Genomic DNA, 25,444 nt, shown 5'->3' with positions numbered 1-25,444 from the left:
GACATATTTCAAGTGAGTGAGGGAGGCTGGTAGGTGTGCCTCCCTGCACACATGGTGTGGAAGACGCAAAGTGTGCTAAGTTAAGAGAGCAGAGCAGCCCGAGAAGGAGACAAGCCTGTCGGCACAGTGCCCATCACTCTCGGCACTCTGTAAAATGACACCTGGAAGCGGACGGAGGGAGCCTGTAGTGGAGGCAGCATTTTAGATACATATATTGCTATGTTAGCATAAGCGCCTTAGATGTTAGAAACGCCATCTTGCCACTTTTGCACACGACACTGCAGATACATATTATTTGAAAACTGCTTGCTTGCCTTTTCTTCACATGAGAACTGTCTGTTGTTCACAACCCTAGACGTGCACTGGGACCTTGGTCTGAACATTGTGTGCAGATACAGTCTGAGCCACCAAACAATGGCATGTTTTTGAGTTCAGGTTGATCGGCCCACGCTCTAGCCACAACACGCACACAGCTGCAAATATCTGAAAGTCGAGAGCCTTTAATATTGCAGTTTGCATGCATTAGAGACACATTCTGGAGAAGAACTTTCCCAGGCGCAAAGCAAAGCAGATCCTGTGATGTGATTCACCTAAGCTGATCTTTACGGTATGGGGTTCCCCATTCAAACCTAGAGCCCTTCTATTAGTATAATACTAGCTCACTAGCGAAGGGAGGGTGGTTGTATTCCACTATCATTTGTAATATGATTTCTCCCTTAATTTTCTATGGTATTGTAACAATGCTGATGGTTTTAATTTTAATCATTTGTCTGCCTATGTTAGCCAAAGTACTGCATCTTAGGACACGTAGTTTATAAAAAACATTTTTAAACTTTACCGTGTCTCTGATTACTCTTGTTGTGGACGGATATGAGAATAATAACGAACAGGTATTTCTGATTCCCACCATTCCTGAGAGTACTCTAAGTCGCTTGTTCTGGGTGGTCTATACATTGGGAGCTTTGAGAGGATACGGAGAACGAATGGGATACTGATGCTAGTCGGATTGGAGTTCTAAGGTGAGTTTTTGGAACAACGCAATTCACGGAGGTCCTGGTTTCCTGCACATAGTTCTGTGCACGAGCAGAATCCCTGCAACAAGCAGAGGGCTGGCCGGCCACCCAGGGGAGCCGCGGCACATTCGACTCTCCTCCCGGGGGCATCAGTAATAGCAGTGGTGCCCGTGAGATATGAGGGAGCACTGGCTGGGGTCTCGAAGTTACTAGTCCTGCGAGTACTAGTGTAGTGAACTAGAAGCACCCACCTGTGCGGAACGTTTGGGTGAGGGCCAATGGTAGTCCCTCCTGTCCATATCGGTGACCAGTAATAGGAGTACAGAGGTATGTTAATAAAAATTTTTAAACAAGCAAATGTTCAATAGAAGCTCGCTGCAACCCTTACCTAATGAGGGAAGAAAAGTGCTCCTTAAGCTAATGGCGTAGGGTGCCCACACCTTAACGGGCTAGAGAGTGTAACAAAAAGGTACGGCAACACTGATCAGAAAAAGGCATCAAACATTCTTCTTGGTTGCTTTTCCTTAAGTCAGCGTAATCCTTAGCCGCCCTGGCCGACATCCTAGTACTTACATATTAGCTCGGGTGTCGGCTCCGATTAACCTGCCCCGTCCTGCAAGTGAGGGAGAGCCAGCGGGGCCCATCTACAAATACTGTCCTTAATTGCCCGTGGGAGGCTCCTCTTTCCGGTATGCTTAGTCATTACCAGGCTGCGCATGTGTGCATCGCTCCAGTGTCTGCAGAGGTGCGCATGCCTGCTGTGTCAGGACTCCTAAAGGGCTAATGAAGGACAGCACGTGTGTAGAGTGGGGGACAGAGGTTACTCATGTGTTTTGGACATGATGCTGTTATTTAAAGTGTTCAGTGATCGTGTGTCTGCACAAGGGTTATAGTAGGTGGCGCACTCCAAAACCAAATAGTAACGTACTCGCCCCCCCCCAGCTAGGACTCCGAGTGAGGGAGAGAGTTTAGTGTAGTAGTCCCAGCTTTATAAAGGCATCACTGGTTGTGGGACCGATAATGTGGGGTTGGAAAGTGCTGCTAGCGAACTTAAAATGGCACCCGCAGGCGGTCATGAAAGGCATAGGGGCTACTCAATGTGCGGGGCTGGTGTCTCCCTGGTTTTAAAGAGGACGTTGGGGCATATAAGTGTATATTGCATGCACTGGAGTCTGTGTCGCACTCACAGTACACCCAATGTGAGCAAGAGTTTAGCCCATGGAAACGAACATGTAAGACGAAGGTTAGAGTTCAGACCATGGAATTTCTTCGTTCAGGCCTCGTTCATGGGTACGGAGGCAATGCACCCAACGTTGTTCTCAGCGTAGAAGTGATTGGCTATTCCACATTGGGTTCGCTTCTAGAATGGTCCATTGTATGGCCTCGCAGGGGTGTCCCTTTTCGATGAAGTGGTTGGTCATCTTGGTGGCCATCTGTCCGCGTCTGATGGTAGGTACTCGTGCTCACTGATACTCACCTATATGGCTCTAGTTGTCATCCCCACATATCTAAGAAGGCACGGACAGGTGATCAAGTACACACAGTTAGTGTTACAATTGGTGTGTTTACGCTGTTCCCACACAAATTCATCCAATTGCAGTGATTGGGTATGTTTGGTTGAAGAGCAGGCTCCACATGTGCCACAGGGGTAGTGTCCAGTCACAGCAGGGAGATTCCACAACGTGGTTTCCTGGGGTTTCTGTTTTGCTCGTTGGCATGTATTGACCAGCTGGTCATGGAGGTTCGTGGTCCGTCTGATGGCAAAACAGGGTACCTAGACCCAGTGAATCGGTGTTGAGGATCCTCCAGTGGAGGTTGACCATCTTCTTTATTTGGTTAGATAGCGGGGTAAAAGTGGTGACGCATGCGATTACGTCCATCGTTAGTATGGAGCACGGGCACTGGACCATTAACTAACTCCTGGTCCCCCCCTCCCTTCGTCTTTGAAATAGCTTAGCCGTGCCCATATTGTGACAGGTGGGGCGAACTGTAAAGGTGTAGCCCTTTCATGGTACGGTTATGGATAGAAAACATTTTTTTGCTGACAGAACAATATTCTGATAAGAGGTATAGCACAATTTTATTGCTTGTAAAATTGCTTCTATATCACACCTAACCCACCGTCCAAAATATTGTGTTGGATTAAGGCTCAGTTTTGTTTTCACTGATTTTCACACTAATACAGATTCAAAACAATATTTTGCTCCGTCTGTATATGGAAAAATACAACATAGTCATTTCCCCCCCTCCCCCCGAGTGGTGCTCAATGCTCTCAATTAGGACTGACCCGCCATACTCTGTACAGAGTGAAAGCATGTGGACTTAAAGGGATATTTCCTTCATCAACAGCAGATTTGGACATGCATTTCTCCCACTAAACAATTGTTTTCAGACAAGTGTTCAGCTGTACTTCACACAGGGGCCACTTACAGTCCTAACATACGTCTAAGCGGGACTATGCATTTATCAGTTTAAAGTGGAACTGTACTAGTTCATTTTTTTTTCAAAGAACACAAACTAAAAATGGATAAATACCAATTAGATTACAGCTGCCCTTTCCCAACTTGTTCAGGTTCATGGAACAGCTTATTTCCTTCGCAACAATCCAAGCCATTTCCATATTTCATATTTCCTATAATTTGCTGTTCAAATTAAGGCAATGTGTTCTTTGCAACTAAGTGGCTAACTCTTGTACACATCGCACACCTCAAAGTCATAGACCATGCCAGCAGCAAAAGTCTGTACATACAAAAGTAATGTATTCTATTAGCTCGGACAAACCTACATTTAGTGGAAAACCACTTTCTCCGACATTACTGCTAGATCATTGTCTATGTAAGGCGTACCAACATAGCCGTGATACACCCACAATAAAATACAGCCAATGCCGCCAATCTGAAGAAAAAAGAAAGAAAAAAAACAAACCAGGAATTACATCCGATACAAAGCACAAAGGCACATTGGCTTGAACCATTTTTACCTGTATGCTCAGTGGCAGATTGACTGCTGTTGCTCGACAATGCATGGTAAGCCCTTGCGATTCTTCTTGTGCCTTTAGGTGATCTGCCCAGGTGAAAGGTAGAGAAGAGGTAAACAGTAGGCGTGTTTTAATGCTCCAGTCCGCAGGAAATGCATCGGTTCCTGAAGAGTCAGGCGGTGAGGCTTTCTGAGGACTCTATACAAAACAGATTGAGAAATTATTATTATTTTTTTTTAAATAGCATGAGATTCTTAAACTCAAGAGCCCTTTGACCAGAGGCTCAGCAAATTAGTCTGCGAGAGCATTAAACACTGACACCATAGAGATCCTTTTCATCGGTTAAACTATTTCTTGCCCATAAAGTGTTAAACAGTCTTGCACCACTGGTTCCTTCCATGGAATACACAAATAAATGGTGATTTCCCTACCCACTGATGATTCCTATCGGTCTTTCAAACGAAGCCCACGTTTATTCTCCTTAGCACGGATACACCGAACATTCTAAATATTAGCACCAGTCTGTCATCCTTCAGTTGACAAGAAATAGTATAAGCCTGTGCCCTAAACTACAGCAAAAGATGTATTTAACTATACTTTGGGGCTTTACTTGGCTGCGTGCACACAAGAGACAATTATAATGGATACCCCAATAACAGTACGTTTTTCAAGATGTACTGCATAGCCCTCTGGCCCCTTGATATAACTCTGTAAATAAATTGTTGTCCGGAGATTTTCATTTTTGATTGGTGTTTTTGTATCATTGGAGAAGGAATTTAGCTTGGGCAGACAGCTAATCCGGGCCGAATTTTTCTTGACTACATTTTTTAAAATGGCAGATGTGTTGCAGTGACGATTACAGTAATATTTGAGGAACCATGAGACCTTATGTACTTCATTTTGGTGTCAAAACATAGGTTTTGGGGGTCAAGTAGTCTTATAGAGACAGAAAGTAACTCTGTAGAGCAACCCTTCCGCCATTTTCAAAAACGACGGCTCTATAATGATGTTAGCGCAATCATGTTGGTAATTTATTTATTTTGAAGATGTTTTTGTTTAAGGTTTTATATGGCTTCAAATTTCTAAACATGAGCGAAGCAAATGGTAACAGAGGATCTTTACCTCCTGACATTGTTGCTAACTACAAATCTGAGGACTCCAACAACAAAAAAAAGGAATCATGTCAAACTAATTGAAAAGAAAAGCCAACATCAACTGCGGCTGGAAAGAAGAGTTAGAGATGCTGCAGAAATGCAGCAAGACAAAGTTCACAAAAGATTGAAGCTGATGGGTGAAGGATCAAATATTCCATCATTGTAACAACTGCTATAAGTTGTATACAATGGAAAAAAGGCTTGGAAAATAGTCATTAAAAAAATTGCAGAAACCAGTGAATCACAAGAATCAGTCTGAGAAAGCGACGGCAACCAAACCCAATGCCCATCCACTTTGAAGATCCTCTGCTTTCTGATCGGTTGTTGGAGGTGAACGAGGGGTAGGCATCTATCTATGTGTTATCTGTGGTTTAGCCAGGACAAGGACCAAAGGGATTGACGGAAGAACAAAGTACAGAGTATGAGAGTCTCAAAGGGCAAACGTTTTTTATCTTCATCTAGTTTCTTACAAGATTAAGGTTTCAGCTGAGTAACTGATCTAAAACAGCAAGGTGAACGTATGTGCAGCGGCTTTGTATGCCCACTCAAACTGCATGCGTGCATACACTAAAAAATATGAACGTACTATGAGCTCCCAGCGGCAACCTAACCGCCAGCCTTCAGTTAAGTTTGCACTCTTTGAAAAAGCAAATTTGGTTTCAAAGCCACTCGAGTGCTGTCTACGTGTGGAAACCCCGTGAGATCAGAAAATTAATGGTGAATATTGATGAATTTGTATTGATCCAAAATAATGAAATTAAGTTTTTTGGGGTGAAAATGTACAATAAAAGAATTCCTTTTTGTTAGTCTAACAAAAAGAATGAGCCACTTCTGGTGTTCTCAGCTGATTTGACTCCTGAAGTTCTTGCTGCCAAAATAAGATCACAGGATGCAGTAAAATCAGCAGGAACCATTTTAAGAAACGTCCTGAGAGATTTAGATTTTGGACTAGACACATTTTGTTATGCCTCAGGGCTCTGCAAATTATGGGAGTCAACAACAATGCCTGATGTTGTCTTAATATTTTTTACATCATTGTTTAATATCAGCAAAGCAAAACTGTTACAAACTCAAGTTCTTGAGCTCGGAACTGAAGCCAACATAACCGATGATGGCTTTGAAGATATATGGGTAGAAGACAATCCCATGAACCGACAGGCTTATGTTGTGCAAATATACGGTCTTTTCCAAATCAGGTTTTATGAATTAAACACAGGAAAAAAAACTCCGCTTCACATGTTGACAGCCCACGCAATCTAGGATAAGTGCAAATGTAAAGAGCTAATCACTTCAATAAATAGGATTGGTGTATCAACAAGTTATAATAACATAGTACAATGCAGGAACTGGTTAGCAATTTGTGTTGTACAATCTTGTGAATCAGACAGCACACCACTTCCAAGCCACTTTACCAGAAAAGGATTTACAATGGTTGCTCTTTCTTGATAATTTTGAAGACCGTTCTTATTTGTCTGGAACATTCAGCACAGATTATACAGCCATGGTGCTTTTTCAAGACTGTACCAATGAAGTGGCTGCTGGAAAACAAACTGTCAGCTGTAGGCATAAACAAACTAAGCTGCAAACTTATAACCCAACTGGCTTGCAAACATGTGCAAAATCACTACTAACCACTGAAAAACCCTTGGGTTTAAGTTTCCAGACGGAGAAAGAAACTGAAGATTATCTTCATGTTGCTTGTGGGGGAATCCCTTTGTTAGGACGAAATCTTTCACCCACTGTAGGTGGCATGCTTCACCGGAGGCCTCCGTTTGCAGTTTTAGGACTGTCCGGAGTACTGACGGAAAGAGGGGTGCCCCTACACCGAGCTATAGCCAGGTTGAGGTGAGGCCTCTTATCCGTACGACAGGTTTGACCAGTAAATCATCCATGCAATCAGTAAGATAAATGGTGTTGTATTCATCTTTATTATTTATCACTTCACATTTTGTCAAGCAGTAGCATAATTTTGTCGCTTCTTTAGTCAGGACCTCTTTCTGGGTCTAAAAGGCTGAAACATTTAGACCTGTTTTAGTCTGATACTTGCAGTTATAAATCCCCACTGCCGGTGCTCTGTTTTTAATCCTTGCTTACAACATGAATTTAATCGTAAACCATACATTTGAGTAAGTACCAATATTACTTGAGAAAAATCTAATCTGGAACATAAAAGAAACAACTTTAAACAGAGTCATAAGTATTTACTTCTGTGCGGAGCATTTTTTTTAAATGTACTTTTTAACCCCTTCAACGCTGCGCGAATTCTCCAGCTATGCGGGGGGAATTAATGAGTGGGCGTGTTTCGACGGCCCCCGGCTGTCCTGCGCCTGCGCCCACCGTAACGTCGGACGGCCAGGGGCCATCCAGAGCACCGAACAGGTTAAGGAGGCTGCCAGCAATTCAATAAAAATTGAGTGACAATAAATAAAGTGACTAAGTGCTTAGTGAGATTGGTGAAAAAGTGTCATTTATACGTGAGTGAGACAAAGACATTGTATTTACAAATTGTACAAAGGACGGGGGGATTTTATTCAGTCAGCCAGTGTTGTGAGAAATCAAGTGTCTCTGGTAGACTGCAAGGTTTCTTGGTACTATGAAACCAAAAGACCTGATGATACTGGAATTTGTAATTACAATATAGGTCTTGGTCTCACTCATGTATAAATGATACTCATTTCACCAATGTCGCTAAGCACTTTGTCACTATTTACTGTCAACCCATTTCTATTGAATTGCCGACAGCCTCCTTAAAAAGTACATAAAAAAATACTCATAGCACATTAGTAAATATTTATGACTTTTTTTTTTATTGTTTAAAGTGGTTTGTCTTTCCAGCTTATATTTTTCTCGAGTAATGTTGGTACTTATTCAAGTGTATGGTTTATGATTAAATTGATGTTGTTTCAAGCAATTGTGCTTACCCGACAGAACCAACTGTAGCTTTTTGTATAGATACCAAGGTTCTGAGGGACACAGGGTCGCCCCATTGTTACTATGCACTGTTTTTACACGAGTCAGTCATTTCTGCCGCTCCTGTTAGCTAGTTTTAATATCACTACCCCCACAGTGGATATATTATTTTGCTCTGCGCCCTCTACCCAACCAGAACTCCTTCTCATTGCAGGATTTAGCATATCCTTACAATTAGGAACATGGCAGGACTAGGTTTTCCTGTCACGAGGAGAGTCCCAATGATGAAGCATGCCACCCACAGTGGGTGAGGGATTTCTTCCCAACAAAGGGATTCTCCCACAAGCATCATGAAGATAATCTTCAGTGTCTTTCTCCGTCTGGCAACTTCGACCCAAGGGTTTTTCAGTGGTTATTATTAATTGTTTGGAAACCAATCTTTGATGTTCTTTATACTTCCCTTGGACCCCTCCTACCTTTTTGTGTACAGATAAAATCACTACTAGTGGCATGGATCTTCTACCCGATGCTGCTGTCTGCAAAGCTGGTTTAACTGAATTCATCATTGCTTATTTGGTGCAGACTGGAGGATGCAGAAAAGCCAGTTCTTCTGTGGGTTGGAATGCATGTCCTGATCTCCCAGAATACTGTCCCACTGAAAAAGGTTGGTTTTTTTACCAGTAATACCATCGCCAGTCAAACTACACAGCAGTATACACAGCTCTTTAAAAAAAAAAAAATCCAAAATGTGCATGCTCAGCGTGAACATAAGCCCATCTAGCCAGTTTTCTGCGATTAAGGTGTTTTCCATATTGGAGCTGACATTTTTATGAGCAATCCAATACAATTTGATGATCATTGTCCAATGATAGGCATTTTCCACATTACAAAAATTCAGTTGCGATGTGCAAGAAGTTGTCAGTAGATGTGGCATAGACTATGCACTTTTTGAGGCTGAAATCTTTGGAAGCAAAAGCGTCCAGTCAGTATTAAGCGGAATTTTTTATGTTAGTTTCTTACAAGGTATGCTCATCATATACGAGGCTATAGAAACATTGCACTGGAAAGCTTTCTGGAATAAGAATAACAAATTAGGTTTTGCATATCTGATCTCAGATGTGAACAAGGAACAAGGCGCACTTCATTCAAAACACACAGTGCAAAGCCAACCAATGTTCAATATACTGAGTTCAAAATCAGAAAACCAAGTTCATAGAGTTTGGCAAGCAATGTGGAGAAAAATCTGAACTTTTGAAGTACTAGGGAAATGTTTTACACATGATAGCTCTAGTGAAAAACTTGGTACATGCTGATCGGGAAGGGGATTGGGAGCTGCACAAGATAACTGTGGAGTCACTAGTTATCGTGTTTCACGAATTCGATTGCATAAACTACATGAGATATGGGTCCTGTTATCTGGAAAGAATGAAGCTAGAGATGAAAAAAACCCACATCTTTACAGAAAAAAAGGTTCAATGCTGTGGCTCCAGAAATGAAACTGGAACAAACGATCTATAAATCACAGAAAAGCTCAGAGGGAATTGTTGGTCAGACATTAAGAGGGCATATGTTGCTCAATGGCAGCTAGTTTACCATGAAGTCCCTTCCATTTGCAATGTTTTCAAAGAGATGACCAATTCAAAATTAATGGACCATCTTGAAACTGTTCCTCAACACGAAAGAGATGGTAACGTTTTAATAAACAGGTTGACAGCCTTCTTCATGCCATGCATGCATCAAGGAAACTCCTTCGAAATGACCGAGCCTGTGTGACAACTTCATGACCAAACAATATGTTGATAACGATATAAAGACAAGTCTACTAGAGGTCCTGGAAAATGGATCGCAACTATACGCAGAACTGAAGCAGGAGAGATTTGTATTGAAAGCGTGGAAGTTTAGCTTTAGTGGTTATGTCAGAGTTTCATCCAACCAGCCACTACAAAACAACTTTCACAAACACAGATGGATGTAGCAAAAGAAAGGGAGGATTTAACAAGGATATTCTGTTGCATTATCTTCTTCCAACAAACGCAATATTTGATGGAGATGCTGCAACCAAACCTGTGAAGCATAAACTCGTACAAGAGCTCGAAAATAAACTTTCACATGAAGAATTTCAATTTGAAAAGGTGTCCTCAATGAAAACTGGTGTTGTTGTGGAGTATACATCACAATTGCGAATGCTCACGATTTCATCCATGCATAACTCCGGGGATGTCATTCAGACTGTTCTACAGATATCAAAGTCAGTGTGCACATTGTCTTTGACAGTTATCTTGAACTATCTGTCAAAGAATGTGAGAGAATCAGGCAATGGTCTACAAGTGGAACAATTGGCCTTGCCTGCATCAAAAAATTGAAACCTATACCTGTGCAACTTGATACATTCTGGTCATCAACATCGAACAAGATGAACTTGGAAATGTTAAAAATCGCCAAAACATTGCTGATACTTCAGTGAACACTGAATTTCCAAATATTGCAAGTGGAACGATTGGCAATGAGGAGATGGTGCCTGCTGAGAGTTTTGCAAAAAGGTACAGGACATATGGTTCAAGAACTCAACAGTAAATTGGAGGAAGCGGACCTTTGTGCTGTGCCACATGTGGAGTGGACTGTTCAAATGGTTCCAATCGAGTCATTCTACTGTCAAATGACACATACTACTTAGATTTGTTGCAATGTTCATAAGTCAAGGATCGTCATAGTTATGGATACATTATGGAAGAGGAGAGAAAAGACACTTAATCCTGCTTCATATTTCGTACAAGAAAATTGACCCAGAGATGCCCAGTGTTCATATCACATTCTTATAGGTGAAGACACTGAGCACAATTGCAACAAAGCTTGGAACTTTAACTGCTGAACCTGTGAAGTTTCTAAAAGTAGTTAGAGGCAGAAGAAGAATGTGAATTTAAAGACGTAGAATAATACTGTGTGTGGAAAAAGAATTCCGACTTGTCACATATTTGATGATAGTCTGTACAGGGAGTTCAAGAGATCAGTCCCGCTAACGGACCTTCCACCGATGTCATATTCTGTGCATAGACACATTAAAAGAGCATTCTACTTGAACAGAAGAGGTTTAAATGTTTTGTATCATGCATATGTAGAGTTAGATCTGTGTGAATTTGGTTGGGAAGTTAGGGTTGGGAAGTTGGGGGCAGGCGTTTCTCTGTGCAAGTGGCCTCTCTTTGGAACTCTCTGCCCCTCAAGATTCGCTCAGAGCCCAAGATCCTACCATTCAGGAAACTTCTTAAGACCCACTTGTTTCCATAGTAGTGATTAGCTGAGTCTCTCCTTCTGGTCTGTTGCGCCGGGATGCCCCCGGGTAAGCTGAGCGCATTATAAATTTCATATTATTATTATTAATGGGGTGGTAAAACCTACACAGTTTCTAAAGCCTCTACCCACAGAACTTACACCTACATGTACTTGCCAAAGCTGTGCTACAAAAAGATGTCCTTGTTGATATGCTCTTCGCAAATGTTCAACATTCTGCAAAGGTACCACTAGCGATTGCCGAAACAAATAAAGTGAACTATGAAATTGTGTCTAAAACAGGAGTGAAAAAATTCTCATATTCAGATCATAAACATGGACAGGACCTTTGACCCTGTCACCAGGCAGGTCGCTCCCCCCCATCCGCCACGCAGCCCCCTGTGGGTTGAACCTCCGTTGCCGCCTGACTGCTCGCTCCCTTTTTTATTCTGTACCCCAGCGCTTGGCTTTCGGTGCCACTTTGTTTTTTCATTCTGTGCCCCTGTGTTTTGCTTTCTGTACCCCTGTGCTCTGTTGTCCCTCTCCCGCCGTCTTTTTCCCCCGCCGCTGAGCCCCTGCGGCCCCGCCCCCTTCACTCCCATTGGCTGCCCCGCTCCCACCTCCCGGCTGCTCCTCCCTCCCTCTGCTCTCATATGGAGGCCGCGAAGCGGGCGCGCAGCGGACGTGCGCATCGGGCGCGCCTAAGGAAAGCCCGTCTGCGCCTGGACCGCACCCAGCGCCAGAACCCCTGGACCCCGCAATGCCAGACTGCACTACGACGCAAGCACCCTCCACGCACTCAACACCAGACGAGACCACCCCTGCTACCGGGCCACCCCGAAACGCACCCAGGGGCCTTTCACCTGCCGGAACTGCAGATTCACCAGCATCCAACCCTCCATACCACCAGCCAGAGAACCCAACCACCTCCGCTGCATCCTCCTCAACACCCGCTCCGCTCGCAAGCACACCATCGAACTCTGGGACCTCCTAGACTCCACCGCCCCCGACGTCGCCTTCCTGACAGAGACCTGGCTGAACGCCACCTCAGCACCAGACATCGCCATAGCCATCCCACAGGGCTACAAGATCTCCCGCAGAGACCGCACCAACGGAGTGGGAGGAGGAATAGCCATCATCCACAAAGACTCCATCAAAATCTCAACAAACACCGATGACACCCTCACCACCGCCGAGCACATGCACTTCCAGATCCACACCGACCCCAACACCACCCTCAGAGGAACTCTCATCTACAGACCTCCCGGACCCCGCCCACAGTTCAGGGACACCATCGCCGACCTAATCAGCACCCACGCCCTCGCTTCCACGGACTACATCCTCCTCGGGGACCTGAACTTCCACCTAGAGAACAACAACGACACCAACTCCACCACCCTGATCGACAACCTCAGACTCAAACAGCTCATAACGACACCCTACTCACGCCGCTGGACACACGCTCGACCCCATCTTCTCCGCAAGCCCCCACGTCTCCTTCAACCACACCACCGAACCACACTGGACCGACCACAGATGCGTCCACTTCACCTTCAGAAAACCCACCACACACCACCGCACCCAACAGCTACCACGCCGCTGCTGGGGCAAGGTCACCAAGGACCAACTGACTACCGCCCTCGCCCTGAGACCACTCACCGACCCAGACACCGCCGCGACCAACCTCACAGTGGATCAACGACTGCGCCAACACCCTCGCCCCTCTCAAGACCTCTACAACCAACCACACCAACAAGAAAGCCGCCTGGTTCACCAAGGACCTCCGGATCTCCAAGCACACCCGTCGGAAGCTGGAGAAGAAATGACTCCACGACCGAACACCAGACAACCACACAGTCCTCAAGAGCGCCACCCGCAGACACCACCAACTCACCAGGACCGTCAAGAAGACCGCCTAGACAACAACGCACACAACACCAAAGAGCTCTTCAGCATCGTGAAAGAACTCTCCAACCCCAGCTCCAACACCAACGACATCCCGCCATCTCAAGACCTGTGCGACTCCCTGGCCAACTTCTTCCACCGCAAGATCACCGACATCCACGACAGCTTCAACTCCTACCCCCACCCCCGCACCCACCACCAAGTCCACCACCCCTGCGACTACCACTCGCACCAGTCGCCTGACCGTCTGGTCCAGCGTCAGCGACGAAGACACCATCAAAACCATGAACTCCATCCACTCCGGATCCCCATCGGACCCCTGCCCTCACCAAGTCTTCAACAAAGCCAGCACAACCATCGCGCCCCACCTCCGGAAAACAATCAACTGTTCCTGTGAGACATCAACCTTCCCAGAAAGCTGGAAGCACGCTGAGATAAACGCCCTTCTGAAGCCCAAGGCAGACCCCAAGGACCTCAAGAACTTCCGGCCCATCTCCCTGCTCCCTTTCCTGGCAAAAGTCACCGAGAAGATTGTCAACAAACAGCTGACCGGCTACCTCGAAGTAAACAACATCCTGGACCCTTCCCAATCCGGTTTTCGCAGCAACCACAGCACCAAGACAGCCCTCCTCACCGCCACTGACGACATCTGGACCCTGATGGACAAAGGAGAAACAGCCGCCCTCATTCTCCTGGACCTATCAGCAGCCTTTGACACGGTCTGCCACCGCACCCTATCAGCACGCCTCCATGAAGCGGGTATCCAAGAGAAGGCCCTGGCCTGGACCACATCCTTCCTCTCCGGCAGAACCCAGAGCGTCCGCCTCCCACCCTTCTGCTCCAAAACCACCAAGATCATCTGCGGCGTCCCGCAGGGCTCCTCCCTCAGCCCGACGCTGTTCAATATCTACATGGCCCCCCCTCGCCCATGTCGCACGACAACACAACCTCAACATCATCTCCTACGCCGACGACACCCAGCTGATCATATCCCTCACCGAAGATCCCCACACCGCCAAAGCTAACCTCCCCAGAGGAATGAAGGCCGTAGCAGACTGGATGAAGGACAGCAGACTGAAGCTGAACTCAGACAAGACAGAGGTCCTCATTCTCTGACCCACCCCATCAGCCTGGGACGACCTTTGGTGGCCCACGTCACTAGGCACAGCCCCGGAACCCACGGACCACGCACGCAACCTGGGGGGTCATCCTCGACTCCACTCTCTCCATGACCAGGCAAGGCAACGCCATCATCGCGTCCTGCTTCAACACCCTCCGTATACTCCACAGGATCTTCAAATGGTTCCCCCTCGACACGAGAAAAACCGTTACCCAGGCCCTCATCACCAACAGACTCGACTACGGGAACGCCCTCTACTCAGGAACTACAAACAAGCTCCTGAGACGACTCCAACGCGTCCAGAACGACTCGGCCCGACTAATCCTCGACATCCCCCGCCGCAGCCACATCACTCCACCTGAGAGGCCTGCACTGGCTCCCCGTCAACAAAAGGATCACCTTCAAGCTCCTGATCCACACACACACACAAAGCACTGCACAACACCGGACCCACCTACCTCAACAACCGACAGCTTCCACACCCCCACCCGAAGCCTCCGCTCAGCCAACCTCACCCTCGTCACTCGCATCCGAAAAACCACCGCCGGTGGCAGATCCTTCTCCTACCTCGCCGCCAAGACCTGGAACACGCTCCCCACCATCCTATGATAGACCCAGAACCTGCTGGCCTTCACAAGACTCCTCAAGACCTGGCACCCCCACCCCCCCCTCCCCAGCGCCTTGAGATCCTCTCTGGTATGTAGCGCGCTTTACAAATGCAGTGATTGATTGTATACATAAAGTGATTAAATATATATCACCAGTCCCGCTTTACATAAAAAAACGGGACACATGCTAGAGTTGCTCAGCGGTAAATTTAATGCCACCAATACGCACATTCCAACGAAAACAATATCCTCAGTGACAGCTCCTGGCAGACGCGTTTCGGCGGATGCCTTGATCAATGCCGGTTTTCAGCTGGATAGTTCAAAGTGAGGCTCTTGGCGGGACGATGTTTAAATGCCTGTGGCAGGGAACCCTATTGGCTGACTGATGTAACCATCGAGAGAGGACAAAGAGTTCCATTCAGTAAGTACTGTTCCTCTCTCAATGTGTCCGTCCAAGGTTCCCCTCATTCCGCCCAGTGCAACGGTCCCACAGAGGAGAACAAACACATCCAAATTTGCGAGCAAGGTATAATAACCCGCCCGTGCATACAATGATGCCCTGACGTAGTCAGCTTTTGTAGTGTTTGCTCTCTCATACCTGCATGATCATTGGCGGATTCCATCACCGCTGAGCACCTCCATCAGCAGACCAGCTGCTGCTCTCTCCCCAGTACCTTTAACCCAACCCAGGCTGGGGGGGCGCCGCATTGTGCAGTCCGTGCACTCATCCACAAAGTTTGTCGGTAATGTATATCTCCATCTCCACCCTCTATTCTAGCCAACATGTGGAAAATGGGTTGCTCTGAGGAGTTATTTTCTGTCTCTAGAAGACTACTCGACCCCCAAAACCTATGTTTTGACACCAATATGAAGTATATAGGTCTCATGCTTCCTGAAATATTACATCACTGTAACAAATCAGCCATTTTTAAAAATGTCGTCCTGAAAAATTCGGTCCAGATCAACAATGTGTACCCAAGCTAAATTACTTCTCCAATGATCCAAAATCACAAATGAAAAATGAATATCACTGGACAATTTTTTTTTTTTTTTTTTTTTAACTCATGTGCATCAGGGGGCTGGTATTAGCACTGTCATCAAAGCTTACAACACAAATATCGGACCGCTTGTCGAGCCAAATTCAGAAAACAGTAACAAAGCACTTAAATCGTTCCCACGGCCTTGCACTTGCTTCCCTTCCATTCAGAATGGAGCTCAGGCCAACAGTCTTTACAGAATTCTTTACCTCTTCCTCAACATGTACTCTTGGAATTGTTCACACTGTGGACAGTTCCCGAATTAACATCCCTGAATCCAGAGATTAACTGATCAGGTTATAGCCATTGTTATACTGGTTTGTTCTACTCAGATCCATTCACAGCTACGTTCAGTGCTCCGTATCTGGAGCTAGGTTTGCGCTACATAAAAATAAAAGAAAATGTTTTTAATATCAGAATGACATAACCCAACCCTACCTTGGCACTCAGCCCACCTGGATGAGTTTCACTAGACTAAGCTTCCTCTCTGCAGTTATATTTTCATGGTTAGTGCACCACTGTTTAACGTATGGAACAGTTATCGGCTGACAAAAGAGCAAAATCCAACACAAGTTTAGCTGAGAGAACGAGGCTTCACAAGCACAGAAATGTGCAAAATGGAAGAGCCTTTCAGACTCCATCTACTGTCCCAAATAAAGTTTTCTACCGAGAAAACACGCTATACAATAGCAAGCTGTTTGGTGATAACTGCTAAAACTTTAACATGGTACAATGGACTTCTTTTAGAAGCATGCGTGCTTCCAAGCAGCAGCTCTTCCAAGCATAAGCACCCAAACCAAATACTACTGCCACAGTAGTAAAGAGGCTTAGGTTCAAGAGCTACCTCTTTTGTTGAAATGTACTGATCTTCCACTTTAATTTCTGCTTTACATCTGGAGCCTATGAATAGCTTGAAGAGAACATTAGAATTCCATGGTTTGGACACGGAAACCAGCTTTAAAGCTCTGTTCTGCCAGCATGTGGTCACCCTTCGGGCACAGTTCAATAGCCTTATCAGGCTTCGAGAAAAATAACTTTGCTCTGTGCTCTCACTCGTGGTGAGCGCCACCCACCATACTGTTTTTCGGGTAAGAAGATATTCAGCTCCCTTCGTGCTGCAGTGGCCTTTCCAATGACATGCTCCCATAATCCGCAGTTATTTTCAACTTGGCTACCCACTTCAACATGCATGTTAAAAATAATTTTCACTCTTGCTTTTTGAGTGGAGTGCTCCACCCATCATTTTGCTTATTGCATGAGGAGTTGATTTGGATCAGGGACCACCAACCTTTTCTGTAATAAGAGCTACTTATGTCTAATGAAAATCATACCGAGCAACTAATCTGCTGAAAGTGACCACATTAGTGACCACCCCATGCAAGATTACCTTTAGTGATTACCTCAGTGTATCAGCTGCCATCAATAATGGGAAAATGGCATTATGAATTTGATGCCAATATAGGGGTAATACATGACAGCTGTAGATTCAATGCCCCTCGCACCAAGGTAATAATTTTAGATATTTCTCACCAATGCCTCATGATTTTATCACTCAATTATCGATTTTAAATGTATTTTGGAAATCCAGCCATTTGTCTCCAAACATCAGCTAAGAGTAGGAGTTCTGAAAATACACATTTGTCTCTAATGCATTAGCTTCTGCTTTAGTTGGCTGGGCAGCACGGTTACGTTCCATATAGGTACCCTAATATAGGCCCGGGTAATATCATACACCTTCACCACCTCCCCTACACTACACAGTAACCAGCCTTTTAGGACTGAACCATCACCTAGTTCTGGGTTCAGAAGGAGGGTTTTTCCCTGAATAATAGCGTCCTATAACTTCCTCAATAGACTCACAGTATGAATGAATATTCTTAAGGGTTCTTAGAAAACAGGCAGGGGCTACACCACCTGCATAATATCTATGTACAAGGTTCATCCCATAAGTCATCCTCCAATCCAGCAATGGCTAACACAAGAAACAAGGGACAAATGAACCCTAGATACTTTCTGTATAAATACAGCACATCTTGCTAGTGTTAGCCAGAGGAGACCAAGACTTCCAGCCGACACACTGACCAGAGACGCTGAGGTTCCTGCATGCAGACGCTCCAGCGGGCAGTGGTCTAACGCATCCCACGCAGGGTGTCCAACTCAAGACCAGGATGGGGTCCCACACTTTCTCACTTCAGGTAATGGGGTTAGACTAAATCCTAGACGGATTCTTGGCTTTACACCTACTCACATGCTAGGTACACTTAGGTACATCTAGACAGGCATCATAGGATTATGCGCTTTCATTTTATCATACATTTTATATTCATGATTATTGCAAGATGGTAGAGTTATACTATCCTTTTATATTCACTGTACTGCTAATCATATATATCTGCTACTGTCTAACGGTTGTTGCAGCATATCAATTTTGCACTAGAAGAACAACTTGTGGAAACATGTAATATTTGACGTTAGCATAAGTTAGACATTTTCGCTGTGGTGTCCATTTCATTTCCTTCGTAATTCTTCTGTCCTCTGCTGCTCGTCTTTTTCACTCTGCGTCTCTTCTATTTTAGTTGACTTCCTGACTCAGCTAAAGCAATGTACATACTGGGGGTTTTTAGCTGCTAATGCACCTGGTCTTAGATGTTAACTGTTGGCAACTAACTGCTGCCATATGCATTCCTGCTCCCCCTCCCACTTTGCTGACCAAGTGGTTATTCATCTGCCCTTGTTTGCGGATAGCTATTTCTAAAACTGTTCTTTCCATTTCTAATCACAAGCTTACACTGCAACAAAATGGTATAAAAGGGATAATGGTTTGTGAATTCGGTGTACTACCTCCTGCAGCACTTGCGTGTTGTGTGGATGTGGTCCCACTCATGAGTGATTAATAAACTTGTTATTTATTCCAACTACAGTGCCCATCTCTATTTTGTTGGTCTTTGGACCAGTGGACAAGAGGGTGACCCTGCACCAGTGTGCCCACTTGTAGGCACATTTCCACAAACTGTGCAATAAATTCTTATTGCAACACACCCGACTGTTGCTTCTGCGTAAACTGAGACCGAATAGGTGAGAACGAGTACTGAGCGAAAGGTAGTGCATTGTTTCCACGATTGAGGGATCAGGGGTGTCATGTTCTAAGGTTGCCAGAAACTATTCTCTCCCCGATAAGAGGAGATTCTAATGGTACTGTGAGCTAGTTAATGCAAACAGGTTCACATTCTCGGTGGGGGTGCTCAGAACCAGTCTGCCACCAAACCCACAGTTTTGTTATCTGAACGCGCAGATTCTCTTTAAGAATATTAAGGAACTACACTACAGCACACTGGCAAACAACTTCCAGGTAGCTACTGGTTGGAGAAGCCAGATTTGGATTGTTCGCTGTATGCATGGTGTTACATTGCAGGAGGACCAATGGTTGTTGATCTCAGGGCATATTTGTATCAAGATGAGGCACCTATATAGGACAAACACAAAGTTAGATTTATTCTCTGCAGTGCGTGTAACTTTTTTTTTTTGGTCCTTGTCCTGAGGAGAATCTGTGTTCCTGTTCATGCTGCAGTCGTCATACAAACATTTTATGCCGTCTTACAGTCGATATTGTAGCTAATAGGTATGGCACATAACTTATTGACAATGGTTGTATCCTCAACAAGGGACATTATTAGGTCGATATCGCTCCATCACCAATGATTTTTTGGATTCCTATTGCTGCATGAGGAGGAATAAAAGGATTCAGAGTAGACCTGAATCCTCTTTATCTGAGGCAATCCATATACAACTTTGTAAAAAGTCTACTAGGATAAAGATTTGCATACAATGGAACACATTTAAATTAGGACCCCCTGCTTATTATAGTTCCTAGGGCAGGGCAAAACTCTCAATAGAAACAAAATTCCCTGGCAACCTTATTCTCTCATAGCTTATTAGTCTTGCATCCACACTTTAATATATGGCTCAACAGGTTATGTTTTGCTCATTTAACATTTTATCTGTATATACAACTTATTCATATTGATAGAAGTTTGTGTATTCGCAGTTCAGAACATGAAAGGTTTATTAACACTATTTAAAAACCTGTACTCAATCTGCATTCATACCACATCCTTTATGCTTTCATACCACTTTTCATCTATACATGCACCCACTAAAATGTTATAAGTTTATTGTCCCAAAACTATACTAGCAAAGGTCTTGAGTATTTACAACATCTTTGAACTGTGTTTCAACGTTTAACAAATCCTAATTATTCAAGCGTCACAAGACTCTTCAATGGTCTGCCAACACTAATTCTCAAAATGTTTTGATCGCAACTGCAAAAAGAAGCAAACATATTCTAGCATTGTGACCTCAGCTACAGTCTTTAAATGCTAGGTATACTCTGGTCCACCCATGCTTCATCAAAGTTACTTACAGAGACAACCCGACTACCTACACGGATTCTTCTGTTCTGAAAGACTTTCACCGAAAAAGAATAGACGAAGTGGATCTGGATGCTCATTCTACTGGTTGAACTGGTCTTGTTCTATTATTGCATCATGCGTTTCTCCTTACAAATTTTTTAAAATAGTCTAAGTCAATTTTGTGTATCCCTTTTCTTTTGCTTTAATATTAATTTGTCTCTATGCAATTACCGGACTCCTTTTTGTACAATACTGGATCATTCAGGTCAGTTGGATCTCCCGTGGTTCATGTCACCTTTCTTTCTTGCAGTACTTGTATTCGACAGGTAAGTGTAATTGATTCTATACCATTTTTAATTGTATCTTGTTTTTTTGTTTTGTTTACTCGTTCCCTACTGATATTGTCACTTTTGTTTAGCGTATTCTTTGAAGTCATGGAGAAACAGTACATGCTCTTCCCTTAGATGTTCCAACACTCCCACACCTTAAATCGGTGTGCACTTTTTATCTAGTTAAGTTTCACTTGATGGCCATTGTGCGGGTCACCTTTTCTTTGTTTAGCTTTTGTTTTAGGGATTATTTCCCAAATATGTATCAGTTTTTTTCTGTTTTCCTTTCACCATTCTTTTCTAGCTTTACATTTTTTTCATTTCCTAGCTCTTTTTTTGTTTGTTTAAAGAATGTTTTATTTTCAAAATGTAGCAGAAAAACAAAAGACCAACAACAGTCACATTTGTAGCCCCAGTGGCACAGCCGCAATACACAAGAATAAATTGAGAAAACATACAGCAGCACACTAACAGCGTCCCAGGTGGGCAGCAACAATGCACATCTACAGAGGTACACTCGGGGTCTGACAGAGGGTCACATGGAAACAGAAGAAAGGAAGCCATTGATCCTTTTTGGCCAGAGAGGTAGGGTGTGCCCATCCCCAGAATTCCCAAGGAATAGTCAGTCAGTACTAACGATACTACCCTTGCAGGACACCCATATGCGGTCATGCTTGTGAGGGAACCCATGTGCTTGTACACCAATTTTTTCATTGCTGCACAGAATTCCATGCCCCTCTTCCACTCATGGAAGGGTGAGGCAGATTTGCCCCACCAATGTCTGGCCAGATCCCTCTTGGCTACAAGATATGATACAGTTAGGAGGGCAGAGGGGGAGAAATTGCTCTGGTGAGCCTGCCATACCACAGGAAATGGACAGAGTGTTGAACATTGCAAGCACTCACCCCCAGTCAACTGATCTGGGTTTAATCCATCACCGTTCTTTAGCCCACTCTGCCACCCCAGTTCAGACATGGCCATATGCAAATCAGTCTGACCCTGTGCCTCATGGGAACAGTCCAGCCCGAACTGCCAAGCCATGTCTTCCCTGGACCGGAAACAAGCTTCCTAGGACCGGTTTCTGGCATTTCAGCAGTCTTCAGCCAGGCTTGCCTGAATCCAGTGGCAAAGTGAGCAAGGGACTCACGTCTGATCATACCCTGCCAACTTATGGCGAACAAAGCAAAACCAAAGTAAATGAAACCGAAACCGGTCCTAGGATGCTTGTTTCCAGTCCAGGGAGGACCTGGCTTGGCAGTTCGGGCTGGACTGTTCCCATGAGGCACAGAGTGAAGACTGATTTGCATATGGCCTGGTTCAAACTGGAACGGCATGGTGAGCAAAAAAACGATGGATTTAGGTCCAGATCTCTGTACTGGGGTGAAAGTATGACCTTGTTCTGCATTCTGTCCATCAATTGTTGTTTTTGCATATACCACTTCATACGGCAGAGGGCTAGGTACCAGCACTGGAGGGGAATGCGACTAACCGATGGCAAGAAGTGAGGGGGTGACATGCAATAGAGCAAAGGGAGAAGCCATGTGGATGGAGCAGCTCCACTTCCAGCCTATGGGCTGGGGTGCCCATCTTCACAGAACCAGTCATTCATGTTGACTAGCTGGGACGTTCAGTAACAGTTTCACGTCAGCCGAGCTCAGGCCCGCCTCATAAAAGGAAGATCTGCATTTCTCAAAGAATACCGTAAGGGTCTTGCCTACCCACAATAAACTGGAGACCTGGCCTGAAGATCTACAAAGAAAGCTGGTGGCAATGGGTAAGGATAGTGTTGTAGCACGTATAAAAACCTGGGGAGGGCCACCATTTTGAAGAGCGCACCCAAGAAGGTGATAGAGTTGAACAGTTTTTACCATTCTCCCATCTTTCTCTGCATTATGTCCACCAGCCGGGGGGGGGCGGGGGTGGGGGATGTTGAGCTTCCAATAGCAGAGCTCTGCGAGGGCCACCGTCATGCCCAGATACAGGAAGTGGTCGCTCGCCACTTGCAGCTGGAAACCAAACTCTCCTCCCAGTTGCACCCCCTGCAGGGGCACCAGGACAGACTTCCCCCAGTTTACCCTGAGACTCGAGGAATCGCCATACAACTCAAGTATTTCCAACGACTGTGGAAGCGTCTCCCTGGGCCTCCGCAGGAAGAACAGCATGCCGTCAGCATATACAGAGATAGTCCTCTGTCCCCTCCCGCCATGCAAAGCCGCGGAGCCTGGCATCCGTGCATACTAGATATGCAAAGGGCTCTACCACTACGGCGAAGAGGAGAGAGGGGGCATCCCTGTCTCGTGACACGCTCAATGGGGATCCTGTGCAACAAGACTCCATTGACCTTAACTCGGGCCAACAGATCAGAGTAGAGAGAGACCAAGTTCCTAAAGCGTGGGCCGAATTCCATCTTTACCACTGCCTGCAGGCAGGGCAAGTGCACAGAGTCAAAGGCCAGCTCAATATAGAGCAGAAGCAGTGCTGCGTCAACTTGAAGTTTGTCCAGACGGGCCAACGCCAGATGCAGTGCCTGGTGCTCCTCCATATCAAAGTTTTGGTCAGGGTGAATGACGGAGCGAATCACTGTGGCCAAGCATGTAGCCAGAACCTTGGCTAAGATTTTCAACTCTAGATTGATTAAGGAGATGGGACGATAAGACCCACTCCACTCGGAGGATTGCCAGTCATTATGATCACCCTCTGAAGCTGGAGCTTTCTCTTGTGGGAGTCTCCGTAGCGCATTAGGAAGTGAGTAATCAGTAGGGAGGAATAGGTTTTATAGAGCTCCAATAGAAAGCCATTCGGACACAGTTTTCACCAAGGGCATGGACGATCCAGTCCGTTTGATCTCCTCGTTAGTGAGCGACAGGGTGAGATCATCGCTTTCCCCTCACATTAAGCATGCAGACAAGTCGCGAATAAAGGGATTGGCCCGCTCCAGAGCACCAGGCTGCTGGAGAGCACACAGGCCTTTTAAACAGAAGGTGAACTCGCACACCACGAGATCCGCCTCTCTCAGCATGTGGCCCTGCTTTGACCGCCGTTCTGGAACCAGGCTGTAGGGCTGCCGTCAGCCAGTATAGCAGTTTGCCTGATTTAGCACCCGAATCGTACACCCACCCCGGGAATGAAGCCGGCGCAATGCAACTGGGTCTAGCAGTTTCTGTTTAAGAGTCATGCAGACCTGTGCCAGGTCCCTTTGCGCTAAGGCAACAGCAGTTGTCCGCTTCAAGTCCCCGATGTCTAACTGCAACACTTCTGCCTCTTTGCACCTATTGCTGTAACCAATAAGTGCCAAGGCATTGCCCTGCAGGACCATTTTGAAGGCCTCCCAGAGGGTAGTGGGGGTAGGAGATCATACCCTCATTTACCTCAATATAGTCAACAATCAAGCCACGGATATCTTCCACGAACGTGCAATCTAGCAGCCACCAGGCATTCAGTCTGTCTACATCCCGCTCGCCCCTGCAGTGTCATCCCACGGTCCGTAGTATCAGGGAGCGGTCCAAGAGCCCACTGGGCAAAATCTGTGCCCTCGTGACGTGACTCACCTCGGGCGAAAGAAGTGCAGGCGGGAGGAGGTGCTGTGAGGAGAGGAAATTTGATCTCTTTTCAATCGTAGTATTCAATAATTGTTTAAGACAGTAGATAAAACTAAAATTTTCATATAAGTTCTGAATGAACCTTAGGATTATTACCTGGAATGTTAAAAGGTTTAAAGAACCCCATTAAGAGGCACAGAGTATTGTCTCACTTTGCTCAAATTAAAGAGCAATTGGTCCTCTTGCAGGAAACTCCTCTGTTGGAAATTTGATATACTTTAGCCAAAGTCACAATGGGTTTGAGACATTTTCTACTCCTCACCTGACAAGGTGGTGTAGCTATTTAATGTCAAAACACTTACATTCAACTGTACTTTCAGAGGAAAAAGACACTGAGGGTAGATGGCTCTTGATGCACGTCAAAGTTAAAGATATTAACTCTAGCGTTGTAAATGTAGATGGTTCTAATATTCCTCACCCTGACTTCTGGTCTACCTTATAACTGAAAATCATGAAATACTTTACAGATAACCTCATTTTAGGAACATATTGTAATTAGACAATATAGACTCCTTTTTAGATAGACACTCACCAGTTAGATTTATTCTTAAATAAACACATAAATCATTTCAACACCCCCTGTTCCAAAAAAACGATGCATGGAGACTCCTGAATTCAGCCCTGAGGGAATATACATATTACTCTCCATCACATAATTCTCAGTTCAGGATTAACTATTCATCAGCAAAAATAGGATTAAGGGTGGGCATGGCTGCAGCTTAACGGAGCTCCGAGAAAGGCGCAAACTCCCCTAACGATCCGGCAAATAATCCTGCTGCAAAGACACACAGCAACCGGAGTGCACGCGGCATCTTCAGACCTCACTTCTGGCCGGCGCCTCCGCTTAAAACGGATCGAGGACTGAGTTGCAAAGAGCAGCCTGGTCTCGCAGCCACGACCTCAATTAAAATCGGCAGCGTACTGCAAGAGGTGCGGTGAGTAACTCAGACAGCGCATGGCACCAGGGAAAGAAAGAAAGGGGGGGGAAACGCCCCCCAACCCTACCCCCCCTCCAGCAGCAGCAGCTGCTCGACCCATACGGCCCTGATATTGGTGAAGGGTGAAACAATGGGGAACGGAGGCGCTGAAACGCCGCATGTGACGTGCGGAGCTCGGGAA

General features: G+C 45.3%; 1 protein-coding gene across 1 annotated transcript in view; it reads right to left on the bottom strand.

Annotated features, from left to right (window-relative positions):
• Positions 1-25,444, bottom strand: part of DONSON (DNA replication fork stabilization factor DONSON) — a 99,388-nt gene that overhangs the window by 36,123 nt on the left and 37,821 nt on the right. Inside the window, exon 3 of the mRNA XM_085621361.1 lies at positions 3,994-4,188. Within this exon, the coding sequence (XP_085477487.1) occupies positions 3,994-4,188 (195 nt within the window). The remainder of the gene's footprint in view (positions 1-3,993; positions 4,189-25,444) is intronic.

This window comes from Triturus cristatus, chromosome 8, assembly GCF_964204655.1.
Source record: "Triturus cristatus chromosome 8, aTriCri1.1, whole genome shotgun sequence".
NCBI classification, from domain to species: domain Eukaryota; kingdom Metazoa; phylum Chordata; class Amphibia; order Caudata; family Salamandridae; genus Triturus; species Triturus cristatus.
This window is presented reverse-complemented; position numbering and strand designations above follow the sequence as displayed.